The 26,006-nt window shown below is 39.8% G+C and overlaps 2 protein-coding genes across 12 annotated transcripts in view; one reads left to right on the top strand and one right to left on the bottom strand.

Moving 5' to 3' along the window:
* Nucleotides 1-17,087, bottom strand: part of LOC109699265 (nonsense-mediated mRNA decay factor SMG5-like) — a 121,040-nt gene extending 103,953 nt beyond the window's left edge. For 4 of the 6 annotated variants that reach the window (XM_074069073.1, XM_074069067.1, XM_074069069.1 and 1 more), the window contains exons 1-2: nucleotides 16,960-17,087; nucleotides 1,024-1,160 (exon numbers count right to left, since the gene is read on the bottom strand). The gene's annotated coding sequence lies outside the window, so the exon portion shown is untranslated. Of the gene's footprint in view, nucleotides 1-1,023; nucleotides 1,161-12,252; nucleotides 12,425-16,959 lie in introns of those variants that run through there. The other 2 variants (XM_074069068.1, XM_074069070.1) reach the window with 2 other exon arrangements.
* Nucleotides 17,086-26,006, top strand: part of Sybu (syntabulin) — a 70,532-nt gene continuing 61,611 nt past the window's right edge. The window contains exons 1-5 of one of the 6 annotated variants that reach the window (XM_074069079.1): nucleotides 17,086-17,221; nucleotides 20,119-20,234; nucleotides 20,364-20,664; nucleotides 21,190-21,270; nucleotides 22,977-23,181. In XM_074069079.1, coding sequence (XP_073925180.1) covers nucleotides 21,247-21,270; nucleotides 22,977-23,181 — 229 coding nt within the window. In that variant the 5' untranslated portion in view covers nucleotides 17,086-17,221; nucleotides 20,119-20,234; nucleotides 20,364-20,664; nucleotides 21,190-21,246. Of the gene's footprint in view, nucleotides 17,222-20,044; nucleotides 20,235-20,363; nucleotides 20,665-21,189; nucleotides 21,271-22,976; nucleotides 23,182-26,006 lie in introns of all 6 variants that reach the window. The other 5 variants (XM_074069081.1, XM_074069077.1, XM_074069080.1 and 2 more) reach the window with 5 other exon arrangements.

Below are 26,006 nucleotides of genomic sequence, written 5' to 3'. Positions count from 1 at the left end.
TGAGTCCTGTTGCAAGTATAAAATATAAGCCAGATGTTGAAAGGTTGCCCTCCACCGAAAGGCTTCATTTTAATTTTTATATTGATTGCATATTGAAAATGATAAAATTTAGAATGTGTTAAATAAAATACACTGTTCAATTAATTTTACTTTTTTATATACTTTCATTGATGTTGCCATTAGAGAACTTGAAAGCACAATTGTAGCTCATTGAGCTGCACTAGCCTAGACTTTAAAGTCAGGCTTTAATTAAGTAATCACTTTCACACTCACAGTAATGGTAAGATGAGAAGAATTGCTAAGAAGTCATGGCTGTCTGTCTCTAGTCATGCTACTGTGTAGCATCACTTCCACAGTGTTAAGGGCCAATCGCCCCAATTTCTGCCCAATGGGAAACGTCTGGCTCCTCAACCGGTTGTTCTGAACTGTTCCTCCCAACACTGCATTCCGTGCTTCCTGGGTCATAGGGTTCCATTGGGTTCCATTGGGTTCCATAGGGTTCCATTGGGTTCCATAGGGTTCCATTGGGTTCCATAGGGTTCCATTGGGTTCCACTGGGTTCCATTGGGTTGGGAGGCCTCCCTTGTGCATCCCCACCTCCATCTTGAAACTCTAGCTCAAAATATGCCTCCTTCATAATGATTTTCCCCAACTACTAGTGGCCTTTTCTTCTTAGGACCTCCTTAGAATTTAATTGCTACCTGCCTTTCTCCAAGTGTGTTTCTCTAACACCTGGATGCAAGATGTTACTTTTTCTGAGAAATAAAAGCTTCATGGTTAAACGAATTCTAGAAACAGTCGAGAAAATGCAGTTAAAACAGTCTCTTTACTGGAGGATTGCTTAGGGTTCTTAATAGCTTAAGTCTAAATTGAGAACTTTTGAGGAGCCATATGGTAGATCCCAATTCTCTATTTTCTTTTTTTGACAACGAAGCACGTTTTTTTCTCGAGGCATGTTACATGACTGAGCTCTAAGGGACATACTTTGAGAAACACTGTCATATACCATTAATCAACACATACCTCTCTTGTGGCTTTTTTTCCCTCTTGATTGGAGCCATTATATAAATCCCATCCATTCACTGGAATTTTCAAATTTTTATTTCTTGTTTCCTCATATGTATTGTAATTTATTGAAGCCAGAGTTATATTGGTTAGCACTGTGCAAAATGAATAGTTACTTGTTGATTAAGTTTCATAGATTCAGGTGAACATGCTACATTTGTATTAGTCCTGTTAATGATAATAGCAATACTAATTGGATATATACCCTAGGCTAATGTTGCAGTTCTTGCTAACACATGCATTGACCAACTCTTATAACATTTAAGCAAGTTACAAGAGTTGAACATCAAAGGTAATACCTAGGAAATACCATGTTAGGTTCAACTCAGGAGCTACCTGTCCAGTTTTGACGTCTTTCCTATTGCTGCCATTATTACCTTTTTATATTAATATGTTTTATGAATCCTAACCCCACCCCTGCATGCATGTAAGGTAAAACTCAGGTTATGTTTCTCTGTATTTATAGTGCTTAGTCTAATAATCCAATCAATGTTTGTGGAATCCCTGTCAGTGGCATTAAACTAAACATTTTGAAGAAGGGAGTAATTTATCTTATTGTTTTCCACCTCAAAAATCAAGAGTGTCCATTAGGACCCAAATTTCTCTTAATAACCTATTATAAATATGAACTGTGACTTTTTCTATATTGTAAATTCTTCTAATCATAACAAACAAGTGCTTACTGTATTTGGGACCAGGTACTTTGGGAGTATAAAAAGTGAAACATGCTTCCTTTCCCTTTAGGGTCATGGTTTGGTTGGGAAGAAAAGACAAACAGATCATTAGAAAGCAAATGGAACGTGATTGAATGCTCATTTCTGTGGAACATACACTTCAGTTCAGAAAAGTGCGATTGGATAAAGAAGGAAGTTTACAAAGTGAAGCCAGCTTTAAAAGATTGATGAAGTCAGAGGCATGGTTTAGCTTGTGTTCTTATGGATATTGGAGATTTTCCTAGAAGAGAGTCCACAAGATGGATCCTATAGTAACATTAAATTCAAATGGCCCAGGGGGAAAATAGAGTCAGGGAGAGGCTGGGAGAGATAACCATGTCAGAGACTGCAAGCTTTAGCTTAAGGTGGAAGAATGAGTGTCTCTCTAGGACAGTGCCCCTGAGACCAGAGAGGAGCAGTGTTTGAGAAGAACAAACAGGACCCAGTAACTGCTGGGAAATAGGTGGTAAAAAAAAAAAATGTGTGTGAGATGGTCTAAAATGACCCCAGTGTTTTGAGCACAGATACAAAGTAATAGTTCATCATTGTGTGCATTTGCTCTGTGCCAGGCAGTGTTTAATACACTTTATTGAGGTTTTTCCATTTCATGATACATTTATTAATGTAAGTGCTAATGTTTCCCCCATGGTAGAGATGAGAAAACTGGAATTTATAGAGAAAGTGTAAGTTGCCCAAAGTGACAGCTGAGCAGGAATTTTAATTAAGGCAGCCTAGATCCAATGCTCTTAACTTCTGTGCTGTCTGCCTCACCTCCTAAAAAAAATGATGATGAAGAAACTTAGAACAAAAAGCTAATTTGAAAGTAAGAAATGTTATGTTATTCTTGACATGTACTTTGGGTTTGAGACAACGGTATTTCCAAGACACACATCTAAGTGAGATTTATAAATAAAAGACCTTCACTTAGAGAAGCAGTATGCATCAGATCAAAATAAAAACTTCTCAAGAGAAGAAAACATAGCAAAGATAGATTTTCAATGGATATTAATTCTTGAATATAATTAACGTAATTTCATGTTTGCTACTTCATACTATGCGGCCCTAGACCACTACTCTACAAACTTCTTTGATCACGTGGCACTAACAGAGGTTACTGCTGGGCATACATACAATTTATTCCCCACTGTTTTTGCTTGATAATGTAGCTAATGGAGTTCTTATTGGGAGAAAAGGCTATTTTACATTTTCTGGTTCACTTCTCTTTGAAACAAACTTGTGTTTCCTTTTGCAGGGTATTGTTAAGGCCACTTCTCTATGCTGTCAGGTTATGTTATTTCAGCACATGCAAACTTGCACTCCATTGCAAAGCACTGCAAATGAAAGGCGACAGTATTGCATTCTGGATCTCATTCTCACTCCTTTTTCCTAGGTGGCACCAACCATCTGATTTAGGAGCTAAATGAAGGTACTGGTATCATTCCATGTATTAAATATCGTAATTTTTGATTTACAAATTGCCACTCTAGTATTTCCCTTCCACACCCAATACTTGCTATAGCTGTTCCCCGCTCTGATAGGGAGCTTTTCTGCACTTTGGAAACTGGTGACTTCATCTTAATTTTCTCAAGGGTCAGAAAGTGCTTCCCCATACTCATATTCCAGCATTTGCTATGTGGGCAAGCTTGAGATCCCTGACCCATGCACTGTATAGAGTATGCACTTCTGTAAAAAACCCACAAGAACTTTCCTTTTTCAGACAATTTTAGTTTCCTCATGTAAAATCCTCACTCCTTTTTTTTTATTTTATCATTTTAGTTTCCTTTTTTCCCCTTTTAAATTACATTTAGCTTGAACTTTTTCCTGTTCTATCTGAAAATTCATGGATGTGATATTGACAATTTTATAGTACTTCCAGAGTAAATTTGTAGGTGGAGAGATTCATGTTCTCTGTATGTTTTCAGAGTCTTCTTTCATAATAACAGCAACTCATGTCTTTTCTAGCTTAATCAGAACCTCCCTTTTAATTGTTATAAGTAAAAATAGTACATGAGTCAGATTTGATTCGTGAGAAATGAGTTACACATTGAAGTCAAATGGTAATGTCAAAAATCTGTATTAATCCTTCTTAAGTAGAAGATATTATTAACAGATGTGTCTGTTTTGTATAGATTATTGCTTTTAACATATTTTTAGGTTCTAAATATTCTTGTTAACACTTTATTAATTCCTTTAGCTTTAAGCTTAAGGTTTTGCTATGTGTGCATAGATAGTAATCCTGTTCTATAGACTAGCCACACTTACTTGTGAATGTATTCTCATGTAAGCCATAGAAAATAAACTTTAACGTTGAAAACTAGTCAGTGTCCGAATGGATTAAGAAAATGTGGTATCTATACACAATGGAATTTTATGCAGCCATGAAGAAGAACGAAATGTTATCATTCGCTGGTAAATGGATGGAATTGGAGAACATCATTCTGAGTGAGGTTAGCCTGGCCCAAAAGACCAAAAATCGTATGTTCTCCCTCATATGTGGACGTTAGATCAAGGGCAAACACAACAATGGGATTAGACTGGGCAAACACAACAATGGGATTAGACTATGAGCACATGATAAAAGCGAGAGCACACAAGGGAGGGGTGAGGATAGGTAAGACACCTAAAAAATTAGCTAGCATTTGTTGCCCTTAACGCAGAGAAACTAAAGCAGATACCTTAAAAGCAACTGAGGCCAATAGGAAAAGGGGAACAAGTACTAGAGAAAAGGTTAGATCAAAAAGAATTAACCTAGAAGGTAACACCCACGCACAGGAAATTAATGTGAGTCAACTCCCTGTATAGCTATCCTTATCTCAACCAGCAAAAACCCTTATCCCTTCCTGTTATTGCTTATACTCTCTCTACAACAAAATTAGAAATAAGGGCAAAATAGTTTCTGCTGGGTGTTGAGGGGGGGGGAGAGGGAGGGGGCGGAGTGGGTGGTAAGGGAGGGAGTGGGGGCAGGGGGGAGAAATGACCCAAGCCTTGTATGCACATATGAATAATAAAAGAAAAAGGAAAAAAAAAAAAAGAAAACAAGTAAGTGTCAATGCTAAGCTATTAGACAACAGCAGTGGGCCCCAATTGAACTATTTGAGATAAAAGACAATACTTACATAGTTCCAAACACAGTTCAAAGTATTTGTGATATACTCATCTCATCTCCCACAAATTTTATATATATATATATATATATATATATATATATATATATATATATGTAATATATATGTGTATTTATAGAAAACCATTTGTTAAAACTACAAATGCAAAAAATTTAAAAAACTTATAAATAACCAGGCTAACTTCATTCCTAGGCTAACAAGAAACAAGGCTTTTACTTTTTGATGTGCAAACAAAAATATGTTTCTGGTTTTATTTTAAACTTGAAATCAATGTGGAAAGATATCTTTGTACACATTTATTAAAGTAAGATGAGCAAAATGGAAAATTCCAGAAGGTGGCTTAGAATTGGTATATTTTAGTCATCTCATCAGATCTATTTAGCTAATTAGTTGGCTCCTAGACTCATAAACATTAAGATTTGTATAAAAAGCCTGTTTTGATCCCCATGCAACATTTGTACTTGAATGCAACAAATGTATTTGACACTTTACTATTATAATTTTTAAAAAGTGACTTGAGAAACTATTTTACAAAACTCTTGCCTCTCTTTATAAAACTAATTGACAGTAGCAAATATCTATTTTCCCTTTTTATAGTGAGCGTGTACCAAAGAACTATAAAACTTGAAAAAAAGAAGTTAAATGAAAAACAAGACTAGAAAGGAACAGCTGAATGGAAGGCAGTGTGGGAAGAGTTTAAAAATGGCAGGCAGGGCTGGTGGAGTGACTCAAGCAGTAGAGTGCCTGCCTAGCAAGTATGAAGCCCTGAATTCAAACCCCAGTACTACCCCCCCCAAAAAAAAATGGCAGTCAGAATTGAGGAGCTCCTGTGAATCTGGTGATCAGGTTATGGTGGGTAAAATTTTTGGTTCTGTATGTACAAAAGTAAAAATTCAAATAGGGCCCATGTGAAATATAGCACTGCTTTTGTCAGTTGCATCCTGGGCTCCTCCTTGAAAATAACAGTATAAATCAACATGGCAGTAAAATGCAACAAGGCTATGCGCCCTGAAAATCTCTACCTCTGCTGAAGTGGGGAACTTCAATTTGATAATCATGAATAGAAGTTTTAAAGGTACTGATGCAAACAAGAGGGAGCAGAATGTCAAGCTGTTATTTGCCACACAATGGCAGTTCTCAAGGAAATGGAAATTTCCTTGGCTAATTTTCTCACATTGTCAAAGAAGAAGTCTATCACAGAGCGAATCTGGGGTGAGACTACATTTCAGGAGGTAAATGTGAGCTTTTCCATATCACTGGAAAAGTCATCACATGTGATACAGTCATCTCTACTCAGTGAGTACAGAACGTTGCACCCTTAATGCAAAACACACGGTTCTGAAAGCACAGGTGCTTTTAGTGACCTTGCAATCATGTACCATTTGGTATTTGCTTTACCAAATGTTAAATTATTGGTTTTTAAAAGAGGCCAAAAGGTTTAAAGTCATTGTTTTTCAGTGTTGAGGGTTGAACACAAGGCCTTGTGCATGCAAAACAAACTATCACTGAGCTACAACCCTATTCCCTCACAATTGTCAATATAAGTCTCCCTTGGGTGTGGTGAAGAGTACTTGAATCCCAGCTACATGAGAGTCTGAGACAGGAGGATTGAGAGTTTGGGCCTAGCCTCAGCAACATGGTAAGAGCTCCTCTATTTCAAAAAATTAAAATACAGTCTCAGATCTTGGAGTGTAACCAAGTAAAATACATATTGGTTTAATGGGTGATAGCACTGGTTCTAATCTCCAAATGGAGAAGTTTCTGACCCGCTCAGGTAGGAATGTCCTTCCTGGTTTCAATACCTTATCTTTGTTATTTAGAGAGCCTCTAGCTGTGCACATGTTTAGAACACAGGCTTTGATGACATTTTTTGCCATATTTCTCTTGATAACTTTTATTCGATAGCCAATGTTTGTCTTTGTAAATTGAAAACCTCAGTGAAGTTTGCAGAAGCAACTTTAACAACCTCAAAGAGAGCAGATGGAGTGTGTTGTTGAATAAAACCAGGACAAGAAAAGCCTATCTTCATGTATTTCCTATGTTAGTGTTTCAGTTTTAAAAAAAATATGATCTGTGGAAAAACTTACACGTCAGACCTAAAAATGAGACCCCGGAGCAGACTGAGGATGCTAGCCAGCCTAAAATTTACTCCACACGTTCCATTGCCCGTTAAAATATTCAAGGGAAGCCAAGGAAAAATTGTGGGATGGGTCAGTGGTACACACCTGTAATCCCAGGCACATTAGGAGGCAGAGGCAAGAGGGTCATGTTATGAAGCCAGCCTGGGAAAAAGCACAAGGCTGAATCTGAAAAACAAGCTAAAAGCAAAAGGACAGGGAGTGTGGCCCAAGTGATAAAATGCTTGCTTAGTCAGCACAAGGCCCTAGGTTCAATCCCCAGTACTAGGAAAAAATTAAAAAATCAAGTAGATAAATAAAATATTAGATCTGCTCTCCAAATGACACTGACTTCCAAAACAGTGTGACTGGCTGTTAGCCACATCAGCCCTTGAAAAGTCCTTCAGTACCCTCAAGAAGATCAAGAAAGGGACCTCATATGGTACGTCCAGTAGTCTACTGATGGATGAAATTTGAAAAAATTCAAGACAGCATTGTGATTAAAAAAAATTTAAGGAAAGATTTCTCATTGATACCAATACTATTCAGAACTCAATGCATCACATTTTAGGGGTATACATAAAGAAGATGCATCCCAATGTTTAAAATTATTGGGTATAAACATATAATTAACAAATAAACAATCCTTAAAAAGATATGGAGTCAAAGAGTTGGAAATGTTTATTAACCCCTTTGAAGAGCTCCTACAATTAAATCATGTGTATGCCTGATGGAAAAGCCTCCCACAGCTCTCTAGGCAAGAAATTTGGCAGTGGTGTTGAAAAATTACAAATTCCCAAATATTTATCATATGATTTGTATTCTGCAGTCATTCCCAGCTTCAGTGGCAACAGTGGAGAGGAAAGGATGAAATCAGGTTACAGAAATAGATTGCTTGAGAAAGAGCTTCCATATCGAATGCACATTGCCACAAACAGCCATAGCTGCCGATCTGTTGTCACCCTTTGCTTACTAATGCTCACTAGAACAAACAATTTTCCTGTGGGCAAAATACCACCAAAAACCTTTGTTTTGAAGGATAAACATATTCCTCCTGATTTAAAGAAATAGAATTTTCTTTTCAAATGACCTCTGTAAATTATCTCTTGCCATATTTTTAAATTACGGAGAACTGGTTGTTGTAAGAATAAATAGAGCTACAGCAGCAAAAGGAAGTGAAGAAATGAGCACACTTCCTATTATTAAGGAATTGTATGTTCTCTTTGTTTTTAATGTTTACAGAAACAAGAAAGCTTCCTGAAAAAGAAATCCAAAGGATTCAGCTAAGGAGGAAAACAAGATGTGTGATTTTTTACTCAATCCCATTTCTTAACAATAAAAAAATACATTTTTCTCGATTAATAAATAGGATTCTTTTGTTCTATTTAAGTTTCTCCCAACATTTGCTGGAGTTCTTGGTAAATAACAATGGCTCAATTTATATTGGTTGAATCAGCAAAATCACTTATTTACAAAAAAGTCTGGAATTCAAGGGACAAAATTTGCAGTTAATATATGTGTAACTGTAAGGCAATTCTTAGGTGAGCATTAAGGAAACTGCATAATAATTGTTTGCATAAATTATTGTTTCCCCATTGTGATAAATAGTGATGGATGAATAACCTTCCTCTTCTAAGGCACTATTTTTCAGGTATCCATTATTGCATAGTTAAAATCCAAAAAGAAAAAACCAAAAAAATTCCTTAATTCTACATCTGTTCCCTTTTCTTCATATCTGGAGCTTGAACTCAGGGCCTCATACTTCCTAGGCAAGCTCTCACAATCTCAAGCCCTTTCTGCTTTAGTTTATTTTTCATGTAGGGTCTCACACTTTTGTGTGGAGCTGGCTTTGGACCATGATCCTTCTACCTCTGCCTCCAACATGGCTGAGATTGCAGGTATGAGTCACCACATAGCCATTCTCCACATTTCAAGGTCTGCTCCCATAGAGATATTTCTGAATTCAAAATGCTGTGGAGAAGACTAGTGACATTAGGGCGAGCAGGAAAAAGCTGTAATTTATATGCAAAAATTCCAAGTATTTTCTATGGGAATTACCAGCACACTGACTTTAACAAACTCACATTTCTGTTCTTAGTATCTCAAACATTAGAAAACTAGCTGCTCTCAAAGTATTTTTAAAGCAGCTTTATCGTGCAAGGTTTTCTAATATTCTCTGCCTAAATAACTGTTTATTAGTTTTCCATGTTTCAAACTAGATCCACTTAAATCATGTACACATTTAAAATGCTACATTATCCTGAGTTTATTATAACAATAAATATATAGCAGTGCAACTATATGAATATTTAAAATTATAAATGTTAATGTATTTTTAAAAACAAATTCTTGTCTAGAATTGTTTTCTGTTTAAATACTAAAAGCCAAATAAGTGGCAGGATGAAAAGCTGTAGCAAGGAGTCATGGGAATAGTTTTTCAAAGACTACTTTGCATTCTCACTCAAAAGAAATGAATCAAAATAATGAAACTAAGATTAATATTTTATAATGCATACGATAAAATATATTAATTTTCTGTGGCAGAAGCTTTTCAAGTTATTGAAAATAATCAGTTTGGAAATCATTATTTCACTCGGCACTTAAAAATTCTTTTAAATTGCTGGTCAACTTATGTTGCAAGCCCAAAAGCAAGTACAGCTTCCGATTCTCATATCTTGAATATGGCCTTAGCTTTTCATCTTACTATACACCCATATAGTTCCAGCAGAAAGTATTTTTAAAGCCAGAAGTCATTCTCTCCAATTTATACTCAAGACTAGAATACATTCCCTGATTCTAACAAATCTAATTACCCAGTGAATGTATCTGAAGGGAAAAAGGAGCTGAACAGTGATTATATGTAGAGATCAAAAATTGAGAAGAGTGCTCTAGGGAGAGGGAACCCTGGTGAAGGCCAAAGGTGGAATGCAAGAGGTAGACCAGGAGAGCTCCTTAGGCCATGCATATGTGTGAATTTTATCTTGAGCGTGTTGGTGAGCACTGGAGTTGAAGGCAGTGGAGGCAGAGGGGTGGGGTGATCATATTAGCCCTTTAAAGAGGTTGTTCTGGCTACTATTTAAAAATGCACGGGGGGTGGATCTAGGTTGGAAATCTAGGCAAGAAGTGATAGTAAAGAAATAAAAACCTTTTAAAGATAATTATGAGGTAGGACAGATAGGACTTAGATTCTAATTAATTGTGAAGGTACAGGAAAGAAATAAGTTAAGACTGTCACCTAGGTTCTAGGGTCTGCATGATGATACCATTTTTAACTTAGTACAAAAGTAAGATCAGCTTGTATGAATTCATGATGAATTTAATTAGGAACATAGTGAGTTTGTGGATGTAAAAGTTGAGATACCCTGGTGGATTATGGAATAGTCCTGGAATTGTTATAGGTATGAATCTATAGTACTTATAGAAGACCTGCCCATAATAGTAATTGAAGCAATTAGAAAGGAAGATATTACCAAAGGAGGGAAGGTTGGATGAAAATATAAAAGGGCAATGCTAATATTTAAGTAATGGTCTGAAAGCATACTAAAAAATAGGAAAAAAACCCAGAAGGGTAAAATGTTGTAGTAGTGTTTATGCCAAAGGGTGATAAGGAGTCACGATTGGGGTAAAACCTAGCTATTTTCTTACATAGACATAAGAGTTGTTGTGTGGTGCAGATCAAGGGCCAGGGAGAGTCTGAAACAGATGATATAGACAACTAACTCTTCATTAGTTTGGTGATGAATGGAGAGAAGTAAGCAGGTAGTACTAGAAAGATACAAGAGTTGAAGAGAGTTGTATTTCATCAGGAAAAATTTAAGTATGTTTACATGTTAGTGTGAAATTTCCAGTAGGAAAATGAGTTGATGTTATTCTTAAAAGAATAAAAGCTAATAATAACAGCTAAGACTTATAGAGTACTTAGTCTGTACTGGGTACTCATTCAAGTCCTGTATGTGTATTAACGTCACTGACGTTGGTAGAGGTACTATGATAGGTAACATGAATATTCTATAAAGAGAAGGAAATAAGAACTTGGATAGTTAGAGGAACTAGCTCGTAGAATAATTTTCTTTACAAGATGGAAAAGATTGAGATCAAAAGCTCAGGAATAGGAAGAAACAAAACTTCAATTCTAAAGGAGGGAAAATTGGATAGAAGGGGTGGAGGCAGGAGAATTTATGGGCTTAGAGGCAAGAAACAAGAGTTATACTGTCTATTTTTGTCTGTCAGTCAGGAGATAGGGTCATCTACACAGCATGAGGGAGAGGTAAAAGACTGGAAAGTTTGAAGTGTGGGGAAAGTTTAAATAAGCCCTGTGGTGAACAGGAGAGAATACTGACAAGACAGCATAAAATGATTGCTGGGCAGTACTGAGACCCCACTGCAGCTGAAGAGCAAGAACAAGAGTACCACTCATCAGTGGGTTGTAGGGTTTGCCCTATGTTTGCCTTTAGGTCAGAGCAGAGGTAATGATGTTAAGACTAGCTGAGGGGCTGTGGGCATGGCTCAAGTGGTAGAATGCATGGTTAACAAGTATGAAGCCCTGAATTCAAACCCCAGTGCTTACAAAAATAAAAGCAAATAAAAAGACTACCTGAGAAAGTTCTAGGATTCAGGGTGTTTGTTACGTACAGAACCATGGAAGACCTTAGAGGCAAACCCAACAGGTGTGATGGCATTGGGAAGAGCTGGAGAAAAACAGGGGCGTGGATCCATTTAATTGGCACTTATTTGCACTTTCTTCAAAAGTAGAGTTTAATTATACCTAATTAATCAGGTAAATAGATTGTGCACAATGATTTTTAAAAATAGAGCTTGCTGAGGGGGTATATAAGAACTGTCTACTTTCTACTAAATTTTTTTTCTAGAAACCCCCAAATGCTAAAAATATCAAGTTTGTTAATTTTTTAAAAATTGACCTAGGAATAGATAAGTCAGGGACCATTTGAATATTATTTATTGTTCCTGTTTTAGAAAGGTTTATCTGATTGGTTAGCTAAAATTGCATCACATAGTTTTTCCTCCTCAGAGTCATTGTGAATTGAGGAAGGGGAGAAGAAAGAAGGAAGAACAAGAAACCTATGGTTGAATTCCCAATTTGTAGAAAGGACTAGGTTGGGCTTATTATACGTGTTATAGAATTAATCCTTGAAACAAACCTATGACATAGAACCACACACACACATATATATATTTTTTACAAAGAAGGACACAAAGATATGGAGATACTACCTAATTGTCTGAAGGGCTCAAAAGCCAAGCAGAAGAAAATCATTTGGAACCACTGTCTACTGACAATGAGCATCTGCTTATTATCCAACACCAACTGAATAATGATTCTGTTCATTGCCATTCACTTAAAATTTGTGCAGACATTGTTCTGAAATAGTGCTGAGAAGTTTGAATAAAGTCATTCTCAAACTTGGTTATAAAGAGTTCTGTTGCAGTGATTTTACCTGTCAAAAGAAAAATTCACTGATGAACCAATAGGTGGCAGTATAATATGGTGTTCTTTAGTTTTTAAATAACAGGTAATTAACAAATATTGATTAAGGGACTACAAAATATTTGTGCTTGGTGTTGTAATAGGCAATCAAGACTCTGAGAAAAATACTTTTCTTTCAGAAGGTCACAACATTTAAGGAGAAACCCAGAGCTGCTTTTTCCTGCATCAATCCATTTCGGTGTGTAGGGCGGCAATCTTTCGAAGTGGGGAGAAAAAAGAAAGGAACAGGGGGAGGAAAGGGAAGGAATCAGTAATATAGGGAGTGAGAGAGAGGAACAGCAGAGAGGGAAAGAGGAAGAGAAAGAGAAGACAGAAGAAATAATGAAAAAAAGTACTCCTAAGAGGCCAAAATTATAATAGGACTTATTTGTCTTTCAACATTCATTTCAAAACTCACCCAGGGAAGCCTCAGACCTGTCTCACTCAGACACTGGCAAACCCTCTGTGTATCTGTCTGCCATGGCATCAACACACTGATTAGTGAAATAGCTGATGGTCATGCCCACATCTCTATTAAGACATTGAGACACTTAAGGACAGGAGACACTGACTCAGAATAGGAAGGAAATAAACATTGATGGATGAATGGATGGATGGATGGATGGATGGGTGGATGGATGGTTGGGTGGGTGAATGAATGATAGATGTCTGACCAGGTATCATGCCTTGTACCTTTTAAATCTACCTTGAGAGGAAAAGTTCTATCAACATCTTTTCAAATGAGAAATTCGACTTCTTTCTCTATATGTCACAATTCATGTGGGGAAAACTTGTTTCCCTTTAACAAAAACTAAAATAAAAATTTTTAGCATGAGAAGTATGTGAAACAAGCAATCAGGAGGCAATAATAGTTGTTGGAATAGTTTGATCCTGAGGAAGAGAGGATATCTCTTAAGCTCTAACCATGTGCCAGGGGTAAATACTGGACTTATCTAATCCTTATAACAGTATTATGAGCTAATTACTCTTATTAAGTCCATTTTGTGGGTGTGAAAATGAAGCTCAGAGAACTTAACTTGGCAAAAGATATTAACTGGAGCAACTGGATCTTCCTTCCTTTCCAGATAACCTGCACTTAGCACTCTACTGCTCTCCCCTGAATTAACATCTCAAGAAAGCAAAAGTCTATTTAAAAAATGCTAACCATCTCTAGCTATAAAGGAAATGCAAATTAAAACCACACTAAGATTCCACCTCACCCCTGTTAGAATAGCCATCATTAGCAACACCACTAATAACAGGTGTTGGTGAGGATGCGGGGGAAAAGTAACCTTTTTACACTGCTGGTGGGAATGCAAACTAGTACAACCACTCTGGAAGAAAATTTGGAGGATTCTTAAAAATCTAAACATAGATCTACCATATGATCCAGCAGTACCACTCTTGGGGATATACCCAAAAGAATATGACACAGGTTACTCCAGAGGCACTTGCACACCTATGTTTATGGCAGCACGATTCACAATAGCCAAGTTATGGAAACAGCCAAGATGCCCCACTACTGATGAATGGATTAAGAAAATGTGGTATTTATACACAGTGGAATTTTATGCAGCTATGAAGAAGAATGAAATCTTATCATTCGCAAATAAACGGATGGAACTGGAGAACATCATTCTGAGCGAGGTTAGCCAGGCTCAGAAGACCAAAAATCGTATGTTCTACCTCATATGTGGACATTAGATCAAGGGTAAACACAACAAGGGGATTGGACTTTGATCACATGATAAAGCGAGAGCACACAAGGGAGGTATGAGGATAGGTAAGACACCCAAAACACGAGATAGCATTTGTTGCCCTCAATGCAGAGAAAGTTTAAAGCAACAGAGGCCAACAGGAGAAGGGCACCAAGAACTAGAGAAAAGGTTAGTTCGAGAAGAATTAATTTAGAAGGTAACACACATGTACAGGAAAGCAATGCGAGTAAACTCCCTGTATAGCTATCCTTATCTCAACTAGCAAAAACCCTTGTTCCTTCCTATTATTGCTTATACTCTCTCTTCAACAAAATTAGAGATAAGGGCAAAATAGTTTCTGCCTGGTAGCGTGGGGGTGGGGGGGAGAGGAAGGAGGCAGAGGGAAAGGGAGGGGGCAGGGGGAAGGGGGGAGAAATGACCCAAACATTGTATGCACATATGAATAAAAGAAATAAAAATAAAAAACAAAAAAAACCAAAAAAGTAATTACTGAAAAGAAAGGAAAAAGAAAGTCTATTAGAAAGGACTTCCTAATAGGCACACAGGTGTTTTTCTCCCAGTCTCTGAGCTGAAGTTGTTTCTCCAGGCTTAGTGTTATTAATTCTCCACCAGCAGCTTGTTCTGAAGCTCCAGATTGGTCCAGTAACCACCAGAACCAGGGACCCAGGAAATTATGGTGGAGTTTCAGCCCCAGCTGTTTGTGAACAATGACGAGGTGGTCTGAGAGCCCTGTTTCTCATATTAGTGCCCAATCAGAGAACAGCAGAGGTGAGTAATTGATGTAAAACAGTAGGCATTCAAGCCTAGCACAGTCATCCAAACAGCAAGAAGTGATGTCATCAACAGTCCCCAAATGCCGTGTGTCACTTAGAATTTTACTCTTATTTTAACAGTGCACAGTAAATAAGCCTGAACGAAAAATACACCAAAATGCTAATAGAAAGGATATGAGGTCATTGATGTTAGGACAATGAAATAATGAGTAATTGTTTTTCTTTTTACAAAATTTTGATGATGTGATTTCAGTACCTGTGGAAATAATATTAAAGTTGTCCTTTTTTTTAAAGCATTATTTTCCTTTGATGAAACTGTATTCTAGAAGTTTTTTAACAAGGTACATTGACAGATGAAACAACATAGGCCAGATTCCCAAATTTTAGATTTATTTTTCCATAAATTTTTCTGCAGTGGATTGGAGAGTACATAGCAAATCTAAGTTTATTCACTGGATCACATGATTTAAGGGATAAAGGAAAATGTTTCACAGGAATGTCCTAGGAGGTGGAAATAAAGCAGCAATTAGAACTGTCCTCAACAGAAGAATCACAAGTTCAAAGCTAGCCTGGGCCACATAGCAAGACCCTATCTTAAACAAATAAACAGCCCCACAAACAAACAAAAAAGTACAAAAAAATCTGTCCTCAGCTCTACAACTGCAGAGGTTATCTTGTCCAGCTAGCCTCTTCCTCACCCCACCTCCATTACCAATCCCCCCTTCCCCCCAGCCCCTCAACAGACCATCTCCTAGACTCCTGTAGCTGTCATCATAGCACTTGGCCTCTAGGGGTGTTTGCTCAGTTTTGCAATAATACTCGGATCCTTTGAACAAACAATCTCGAAATCCCCCTCCCCATCTTTTAGTGAAAAAGGTGGGGGGTGGGGGAATTATATTTTTTAAAGAATGTTCAATAGAATGTGGAGGGGGGATCTGAAATCATGGACATAAAAGATATTCTGGAGAATGGATCATTTTCAATGTAAATCAAATCTAGCTACAGGTTTGCTTTCTGGGAAGACAGATTATAAATTCTTTTCTACGCCTAGAATGCTATGGATGCTGAAGGAATCCTTTGGAGTCCCTAAGCTGAGGTTCTTGCTCTGTTCCTGCCACAGCTGAGTAGAGTCTTGGCCTCCTCTCCTTATCCTCTGTCTGGGTAGCTTGCCGGCTGGGTTTAGGCAACATTCCACTGCCCTTCTCTCACCTCTGGTCTCTTGGGAAGGAAGACACTTCTCTGTCAGGCCCAGAATTCAACTTCTGGATTTAGGCCTTCCTGTGCCTGCCTCACAGATAACTTCCTGTGCCCTTTCTGTGGATCTGAGAAAACAACAGATTGTCTAGTCATCCTAAGTATTTCATTTGGCAAATGTCAAGGCTCAGTCTTTCCTGCCTCGATGGCAGGCTTTACATTAACACTTTCCAGAGACCTTAATTTCAATCATTCTAGTATATTTTCTCCATAAGAATTCGTTAATTGTCCCACAAGTGTCCCCATTTCATTTAATACAATCACCATACCTATGTTTTGGCTAATTTCTTCCCCTATTCTCCAAATGGACAAAAAGCCACAACATCAGATAACATGTTTTGGGAGACTACCTCATGTCTGCTTCCCCGTTAGACAAGCAGAAAAAGATAACCCCACATTCTTTAAAGGCCCCGGCCCCAACCTCTAGCTCCTCACCTGGACTTTCCCTTAATTTCTGTTCTTCACTGAGAAGTGCCTCTGACTGAAAACTCATTTGTAGAGCAGAGATAATTGGCACGCTCTGAACCCAATGAATGTTCACGCTACCCTGCCTCAGGTTACCCGCTCCCTCCTTGCCCCAGATACTCTCTGGGCCCCCTCCTCAGGGAGTGATCTTGCGTAATCCTAGTCATTACAGTTTTGCAGCATCAAGATACTTTAACCATATAGTAACAATAACACACATAAAACAAGACCCACATGCTCTTACGTGAAAACGGGCAGCTCTCTCTCCCTGGTAAGAAAAATATGGGTCTCCACCCCACCACAAAAAAATCCCAGGATGCCCCAGAATGCAGTTTCTTTTCTTCATGACGTGTTGTAAAGCACGTCAGCTGCTCCTTGTTGCTGTGCAGATCACCCAGCATCGGGTCACTGAGAGAGACGGCAGCGCTTGCTCATACAGCTGATAGGATTAGGAGATGGTGCTTTGTCAGCCCTGACTGAGACCAAGAAAACACCAGAATACACAGGTGAGATGTGAGGTAGAGTGGATGTGGAGGACTGTGATGTGTCTTGGTTGTATGGTGCAAACGTTTTCTCTTTGGCAATGCCTTTGTATTGTCTTTTCTGTGAAGTTTGCAGTCTGGGGAGGGGGGTGGGTGCCCTCAATAAAATCCTCTGCTTTATCACTCATCTGGCTTCAGGAATTGGCCACTTATACCTCACAGAATTTTGGGGAAGCTCAAATAGGATTATATATATGAAAGAGCTAAGAAAATGTAAAGTTCTGTGCATATGAAAGGTATGAATCATTTAATTACAAATTTTACAGAAAGAATCACATAACATCACAGATTTGGGGCTTAATTAAATATAGATATCCCCCCAACCAATAATAATATCCTATGGTCCTCTGTTTTTGGCTAGGTCTGGACAAGTATACCATTTATAACCTTTAAGGGCTGAGCCTTTTAAACAGTTGATATTTTCTAAAAGCCACAAAGACATTAATTTTTCAAGGAAAAGCTACAAAATTACAAAACAAAACAAGTATTTAAGTAGAAAATGAAAATGTTGCCTAAGAATATTGTAACACAGATAAAAGATGGATTTATTATGCTATATTGGATTATATCTCTTTGATGGTCTCATCCAAATGTTATAAAAAATTTCTCCTAATGACATGTGAAACACTTCAATGAAATTAAAAGCAGCATAGATACTATCATTTGTAAAACTTGCCTTTTAGAACAGCAGAAAAACAGGCTTGGATTCCAAAAGTACAGAGCTAAGAGGCATCTGAGCACTAAACCATCAGCCTTTCCCTCAGCAAGGTTGCTATGGTGACAACAGGGCTACTGCACAGTCTCTCTCACAGCCTGCACTTCTGCAGTAGCTTTCACTGAACACATGTTGGATTTTTTTAGGTACATACCCCATCATCAAATAGAGGCATGTTAGAGGCAGCTTTATCTGAGTCACTTGCTAAACACAAGCTGTATCTATGCTCTTTATCCTGTACTGATGGGACCCCCTATGGGGTAGTGGATTCACTCTTTTATGCATTCATTCATTCCACAGTTTTATATAATTATGCTGACTGTAAGTCGTGCTAAGCACTGCCTACATTCTCTGCGCAAGACAAGTAAATGGGGAGTTCTGATATAAGAACCTAAGAGCTATCCTGTGGGTAAACACAGGTGTCTTGGAAAAGCTGTCTAAAATGAAACATTGTATCTTTTGGAGCTGAGAAGAATGAGTGGACTGGGAACAAAAAATGCTGGAGCATGTGCAGCAGGCTAAAGGGAAAGAACATGAAAACAAGAAGCTAAAGGGCTACAGTTTCAGCAGCATCCATTTGTATGTGGAGGGAGAACAGCAGGAGAGGAGGGGGTAAACTAAGGCGGGGAGGAAGTATCAGTAGAGGGAGATTGGCAAGAATGGAAGTTGGAGGCTGAGCACTCCAGTGGCTCACACCTGTAATCCCAACTACTCTGGAGGCAGAGATCTAAAGGATTGCCATTCAAGGTCAGCCTGGGCAAAAAGTTAATGAGACCCAATTTTAATCAATATAGAGGTATGGGTACTCCTACCCATTATGGTCTGAGGCCAGCTCCAGGAAAAAAGTGTGAGAATCTATCCCAAAAATAACCTAAAAGCAAAAAGGAAAGGAGGCATGGTTCAAGTAGTACAGTCGAGTGCAAGGCCCGGAATTCAAACCCCAGCATTGCTAAAAAAACAAACAAATGAGGTTGGAGCAGTGAACAAAACAGCCAAATCATTAAAGACCTTTGTGCCACTTTTAGTTTGAATATTACAGAGTACAGCAGGGAGGGAGGCCCTCAATAGAGTTTGAATGGAGATGCATGACTTGATTTAGCCTTCCATAAAAGCCTTATGGAAAATTTAAAAACTAATTGGAAGAAAGGAATAATAGCCAGATTGGAACCAGGACAACTTTAGTTTGGCTACTATTAAATTAATGTAGGGTGGTTACAGTCAGACTTCTAAATGAAAGTAATCAAGATGAACAGTGGGCAGACTGATCAGACTCAAGTCCTTTACTTCTGGGGTGGCATGGAGATCACTCACTGGGTGGTGATGTGGTTGATCACAGTAGAGTGAGAGGAAAAGGCAGAGGTGCATGGGAGGAAGAGGTCTGGAATGACAGATTCTGGCTTGTCCAAATCACTGGAGACTTTCTGCTATGAGATCCCCAGACTCAATTCTCAGTTTTTAGTAGGTAGAAACATCTTTTGACCTTAATATTTCATTTCTATCTGACTGCATATGACCACATGCACATAATTTTAGAAATAATAGATTGCATGAATCACCTTGGACCATCACTTTCCTGAGGTCCATATTTGAGAAAACTGTGGGTATACAAAGCATGAATTAATTACATCTTCTCCCCCAAATAAACAATCCTAAGATTACCAACCTCACTGCTGAAGACAGCTAAGTAGATTGAATAGGGATGAGGATTTGTGGAATAAACTCCTTTGGGGCTACAGGAAGAAGGCAAATTGATTTCACTAATCCTCTAACTTCAGGCTCTCTCTGGACTCACAATGTGCATTCCAGGACTTGAGAGGCTCAGCAAAATGTTGCTTGGAGTGCAGGGTGGATGGTGGAAGTTTAAATGCAATTGCCAAGAATCACAGGCCTTCCATGTAGGACACTGAGGTGTTAGGGGTCAAATTGTTCACTATGCACATGGACAATCAGAATATTCTCCAACTCTGAATACAAGGGTATATAAGTCATTTTACATATTGAATTCCATCACCAGATAAGATTTAAGTACAGCAAGTGTAATAAAGGTCTGTAACTCTATTCTATATCCTCAGTTGGAGAAGTTTTTGAGCTTTTTTGAACAAATTTGGCGGCATCACAAATGCTTTTTCTGCCTGTTACATAAAAGGCATCAGCAAATATTGGACCACCTGGACCTGACCTAACCGCCCTTTGGAAGGTTCTGCTCACTCAGCTGGGTACAGCTGTTTTGTTTTCCTCATCTAATCCTCAGCTATCCTTGAGGTGGGTATTACTATCTCTCAGTTTAAACCAGGAGAAACTTGAAGTTCACAGGGATAAGACATTAGGCATAAAGGCTCTTAGCTTGAAGGCACTGGCAGGCTGTCTTGAACTTGGTTCTTCCCCTAACAGTGTGCCTGGGCGGTGACCCAGTGTGTCTAGGCGCTGGCCAGGCGCCTGTGGGCGGAGCAGAGGGCCAGGCTGCTCTCCCTGTACCAGGCCTGGCTTCTCGGAGCGCAGAGCGCCTGCCTCCTGATTCTCTCCCTGTGGCGCTGTGCTGCACTGCCAACTCCAGGCCCTTCTGACGCAAACCCCAAAGGAGAGTCGCAGCCTTTGAAATCCTGGAACCAAGATGCTGTGTCAGTTCTGCAGCACTGGCTTGACTGGGGTCCAGGAGAAGGGGGAGCAACACACCCCACCATCAGCGAGCTAGGTAATTGTGGGGAGGTAGCTGGATGTTGACTTGAAATCCAGATGACAAGAAGGGCAGCGAGGGAAAAACTTTCCCTCTTTCTCCATTTTGGCTGTCTGTGATGTTGCAGCTTTTTTCAGCCGCTTGATCCAATGCGTACCCCCATCGTACCGGAGACCAGGTGCAGAGTGAAGGGTGGGGGCGCTGGGCTGCAGATGTTGAAGCCTCGCCTGCCCGCACCGGGTGGGGTTCAGTACCTAGGTGTGGGGGGACACGGGGAGGGGACGTGCCAACAGTCGTGTCCCTAGGGCGGCAAGCCGCGGTGCTGACCAGCTGCCAAGGCCGGCAGGTGAGGGCGGCGGCGGGGAGGCGCCTGGCGAGCGGCCGCGGGCGGTGGCGGCACCACGTGTCCAGCGGGGCGGGGCGGGGCGGGACGGACGGGCGCCTCGGAGCCCAGCGCCAACGGCGGCGGCGCGGGGGAACCGCAGCAGCCGCCGCCCGCAGCCCGCGCGGCTCAGAACCCGGTCCTCGCTCCGGTGCACGCAGGTGCCACCTCCTGGACGACGGCAGCGGCGGCGACAGGAGCCGGTGGGCAGCCGTGCGATGGGGCCCCTCCGAGAAAACAAGGTAAGCTGGACTCGTCGTGTGGGCGCGGGTGGCAATGTCCGAGGGCACGGGGGACAGGGAAGGTGAACGCTGCGGGGCTTGGTGGGGCCAGGTGAGAAGTACTGGGTGACGTTTGGAGGCCCCGAAAGGAAGTGGTGGGGACCAGGGGAAAGCAGAGGGTCATTGGCTTAGGTGATGGGATTTGGCAGATGGGGAGGTGGCACTGAAGGAAGAGATTTTGGGGGTTGACAGGAGGATGAAAGAGATTGACTTTAAAGGGTTAATCCTGTCTTCTGAAACTCGGGGTTTGGGGTAAAGCTTTCAGTTGATGTGTGTGTGTGTGTGGGGGGGGTGAATAATAGGAATTGGATGTATTTGTGACTGAGAAATAAGGACTCCAGCATGTCAGTGACCCAGCATTGGTTCAGTCTCCATCCTGCCTAGCCAGTGGCTGGTGTGGGATACCTGCTGGGTGACTGATATGCCGGACAGATTTAGAAGCTGGGTGCGGCTTGCAGCCCCTGAAAAGCGCGGATGCCTGAGCCACCTCAGATGTTCCCTGCGGCTGGGGTTTTCCCTTCAATTCCTGCACTGTGCTGGCCTCCCAGAGGTGTTTACTTTGGCCTTGACCCTTCCTGGTAAGCCGAGGAAATGAGCAAGAGGTCATGTTGCAAAATGGTGTTTGTCACCTGAGCCAAAGCCCTCTTTCAGTTGCAGAGGTTGGAGGGAGCAGTGGAATTTTGGCAAAAAGCTCCTCCTAGGAATCCATTTTAATAAGCCTCTGTGGTGGTGACTCTGAAAGTCCACTGGGATTGAAGCTTTCCTTGCTTCTAGATGATGTACAGCCTTTTACCTACTTTAGCCTCAGTTTCCTCATCTGTAAATAGGGACATGAATGGTGTCTTCTCTATGTTACAGGCTGGGGTATAAAGATCAAATGAGATAATGGTGGGGAAAGCACTTTTAAATTGAAAACATTCCAAAATATTACTTTTGTGCATATTTTTAAGCCAAGGCATGGTATTTAATACTGTATTTTTAAGGAGAGAAAGAAAAAATTGTTCTCCTGGGCATCTTATAAGGAAAACAAAGCTAAACATGATGAGGAAGGTGGAGCCATCTTCCTGGATATTGGATTTGTGTTTGCTTTTCTGTTGGCAAGGAGCCTTGTGTAGCAGGATATTAATGAATAATTAAGATGCTGCCTGGAAGAGAAGGGATTTTAAAGATAAGTGTGTGTGATCCATCAGAAAAGAATCATTTCAGGTAGTGTAGGGGGTCTGGTCTTCTTTTTAAGGAGACAGGAAAACACAAGTCAGATTGTCACAGCTAATTCAGAGAAAGCACAATGGAAGTCTAAAGGAAACAGCTAATGTTGGAATGTTCTGTAAGTACTCAAGAACCCAGAGCTTGAATGTGATAGAAAAAGCCAACGTGAGAGAGTGGGAATGGCCTTGGAAGTAGGCTGCCCTTTCTGCTGTTGGGTGGAAGCTGTGGGTGATGCCTATGTGTGCCTTATGGAGGATCAGCAGGGTAAACTCAGCAGGAATTTGGGGGCTCATTTTAGTGACTGAGATCAGGAATATGGTAAGTTTCAGTGTTCAGAAATATGACTTCTTAGTAACTCAGCCTTGAAAGAGCAGACAGGAGTTAGGAAGGAAAAGGAGTGAGAAGCAACCTTCTTTTTTTTTTTTTTCTTTTTTCTTTTTTTTATGTCCAATTTTGAGAAGGAGCAGCGAGTGCAGCATCATGAGAAGGAGATTTCCCGAAGCCGAATTCCCCGGTTGATTCTTCGACCTCATCTGCCCCAGCAGCAGCACAAGGTATCCCCAGCCTCTGAGTCTCCCTTCTCAGAGGAAGAGAGCAGAGAGTTCAACCCCAGCAGCTCTGGGCGCTCGGCAAGGACCTTTAGCAGCAACAGCTTCTGCTCAGGTACAGTTCCCATGGGAAGCCAACACAGCAGGAAGCAGGTACCCTGTGGGTAGATTATAAATGGACCAGGCTGAGGCCCTCACAAGAACTAGACTTCTACTAGAACTTCTGCTATTAGGCTAACTTGCATATTGAACCTGTTTGGCTGTTTTAACCTCCTACAAGTACAGCAGTCGCCTATGGTTCAACCCATTGAAATTTCATACTTGTTTTAATGTGTTACTCTAGTTTATAATTTAGAATGTTAGAACTTAGAATCTAACTTCTTATTTCAGTGGCTGTTTAAAAAAGGTCTAGAAATGATATTATACTGAATTTTACACTAGTAGCCTCTATAAGCCTGTGTTCTTTTTGTTATGGAATCCCCCAAATAAAGTAACTTCTAATAAGTGAGGTCACGACCAAAGATAACTCTGTTGCGTGGCTGCCCTTGAAGTTTAGTGGAGAAGAGCACGGGCCTTGTGTTCTGCCGGGCCCGATTGTCGGAAGCTCTGAACTACCACTTACATACTGTACTATGTGATCTTGGGCTTAAGCCCCATAAGCCTCAGTTGTTACGTCCATGAAGCGGGGAGGTAATATAGGTTAAGTATCCCTTATCAAAAATGCTGAGGACTGAAAGTATTTGGGATTTTGGAGTTTTTTAAAATTTTGAATTATTTGCATATACCTAATGAGATATCTTGGGAATGGGAACCAAGTCCAACTATAAAATTCATTTATGTTTCATACACCCTTACTATACATAGCATAAGGTAATTTTATGCAATAGTGCTCCAGCCTTTTGCCTGTGATCTGTGACATGAAATAAGGTGTGGCATTTATTCATGAAAGCAATGCTAGGAATCTCTCTGTATAGCTTTCCTTAACTCAGCTATCAAAAACGCTTTGTCTTCCTTATTATGCTTATGTCTTCTCTTCAACAAAATTAGACATAAAGGCAGAACGGGTTCTGTCTGGAAGCGAGGGGTGGGGAGCAAGGGAGGGGAGCAGGTGGGGGAGAAATGACCCAAACAATGTACGCACATGTGAATAAATGAATAAAAAAAAAAGAAAGAAAGAAATCAGGTGTGGAATTTTCCACTTGTAGCCTTATGTCAGTGTTCAAAAAGTTTCACATTTTGGACCATTCTGGATTTTGGATTTTGTAGTAGGGTCCAACTTATACCTACTTTGTGGAGTTTCTCTGAAGTTGAATGAGACCACTTCTCTAAGTGAGCCCCTAGCACAGAGCCTTGCTTATAGAGGTGTTCAATAAATGACAATTCCTAATATGATGAGCTATGACATCAGCTGGCACATGATTAAGGAACTATCCTTAAAACTGCGAGTGTATTTGGTCAGGGCATAGATTTCTTCATAGGTCCTCAAGTTACCACCATTATCACTTGACAGAGCCTATGGTACCCATTTTGAAGCACATACTTTAAAAGGACATGTATTTTTTGAGATGTGTTAAAATTTTGGGCAAAATTTAAAGGAGCGATTATCCTATGATTAGTAAAGGATGTGTCACGGGGCATAATTTGTTTAGAACACATTTAAGCAGAGTGTGTATAGGAGAAGGGACATGTGAATCAAGATGCTATGATCAATGTTCTAGTTTAGCAGGATGTGACATTCCATTGAGTTTAGCGCTGGGAACTACATTTTTCAAGTATTTTCATAAGTACAGCTTTGGATTTATGGCATACTTTTAGAAAATAATCCCATCCTACACACAAATTGTTTTATAGAAAAACTTTATTACCTACTTTTTATTTTTTTTCTCTATGAAGTCTCAGATTCTCTGCTTGGTTCTGAAAAAACCGAAATAGTATGTTTTAAAACTTATTTCTTGCCAACTGAATGATACAAATCTGGTTGAAAATAGAAACTCACTGATTGTTTGCTTAATACAAGAAGAAGAAAAAAAAATTACCGACAAGCTAGAGCAGTTAAGGTTCCTAGTCGTATTTGCAGAATGTAATGTTGTTTACTTTAACTTCATTTTGGAGCTCAGTGCTCACTAGCGAGTACAAGGCATCATTTCAAACTGACACTGCTTTGTTTACATAACTCAACTCCACATTTATTCCTGATATTCTCTTCACATACTCACTTTCTCTGTAACTTCAGGACTGTGTAGAGTTATCAGAAAATGTTGGCCAAAACAAAACAAAAGAAAAAAGTCAAATATAGATAGATGGACAGATAGATAGATAGATAGAAAATATAAAGGCAAGCAATAAAATTATTAATTTTGGTTAAAATTCTCTCTTAGACCCATTTCCTGAATTGTCCCTTCTTCCCAGAAGACCTGTCTCCCACCAAGGCTATAATGGTGTACATGAAAATTGAAAGTAGATATTGATCCTTCTGTCATTAACTATCTGAGAATTGAGTGGCAGAAACATATAATTTGGGTCTCTATAAACCAACCTTTCAGTCTTTAGCCTTCATTCTCTCTTAGACCCATTTCCTGAATTGTCCCTTCTTCCCAGAAGACCTGTCTCCCACCAAGGCTATAATGGTGTACATGAAAATTGAAAGTAGATATTGATCCTTCTGTCATTAACTATCTGAGAATTGAGTGGCAGAAACATATAATTTGGGTCTCTATAAACCAACCTTTCAGTCTTTAGCCTTGCATCCTGTCTCAAGGTAGGATTCCCTCTGTTTCTGGGCCCCTCCCTCATCTTCCTGTGTTGGCTATTCCCCAAGGTTTGGGTCTGATGCCTTTCCCTTTTTTGCTTTCCTTTCCTGCAGACCCCTGATGAGCCCTACAAAGGCTTTTGGCTGCTGGGCTGACTAAAATTGACAGTAGCAAGGCCTTTGGGGGCATG

Source organism: Castor canadensis, chromosome 3, assembly GCF_047511655.1.
Source record: "Castor canadensis chromosome 3, mCasCan1.hap1v2, whole genome shotgun sequence".
Classification (NCBI taxonomy): Eukaryota; Metazoa; Chordata; class Mammalia; order Rodentia; family Castoridae; genus Castor; species Castor canadensis.
Note: the sequence above shows the minus strand (reverse complement) of the source record. Positions and strands in the feature narration are given on the sequence as shown.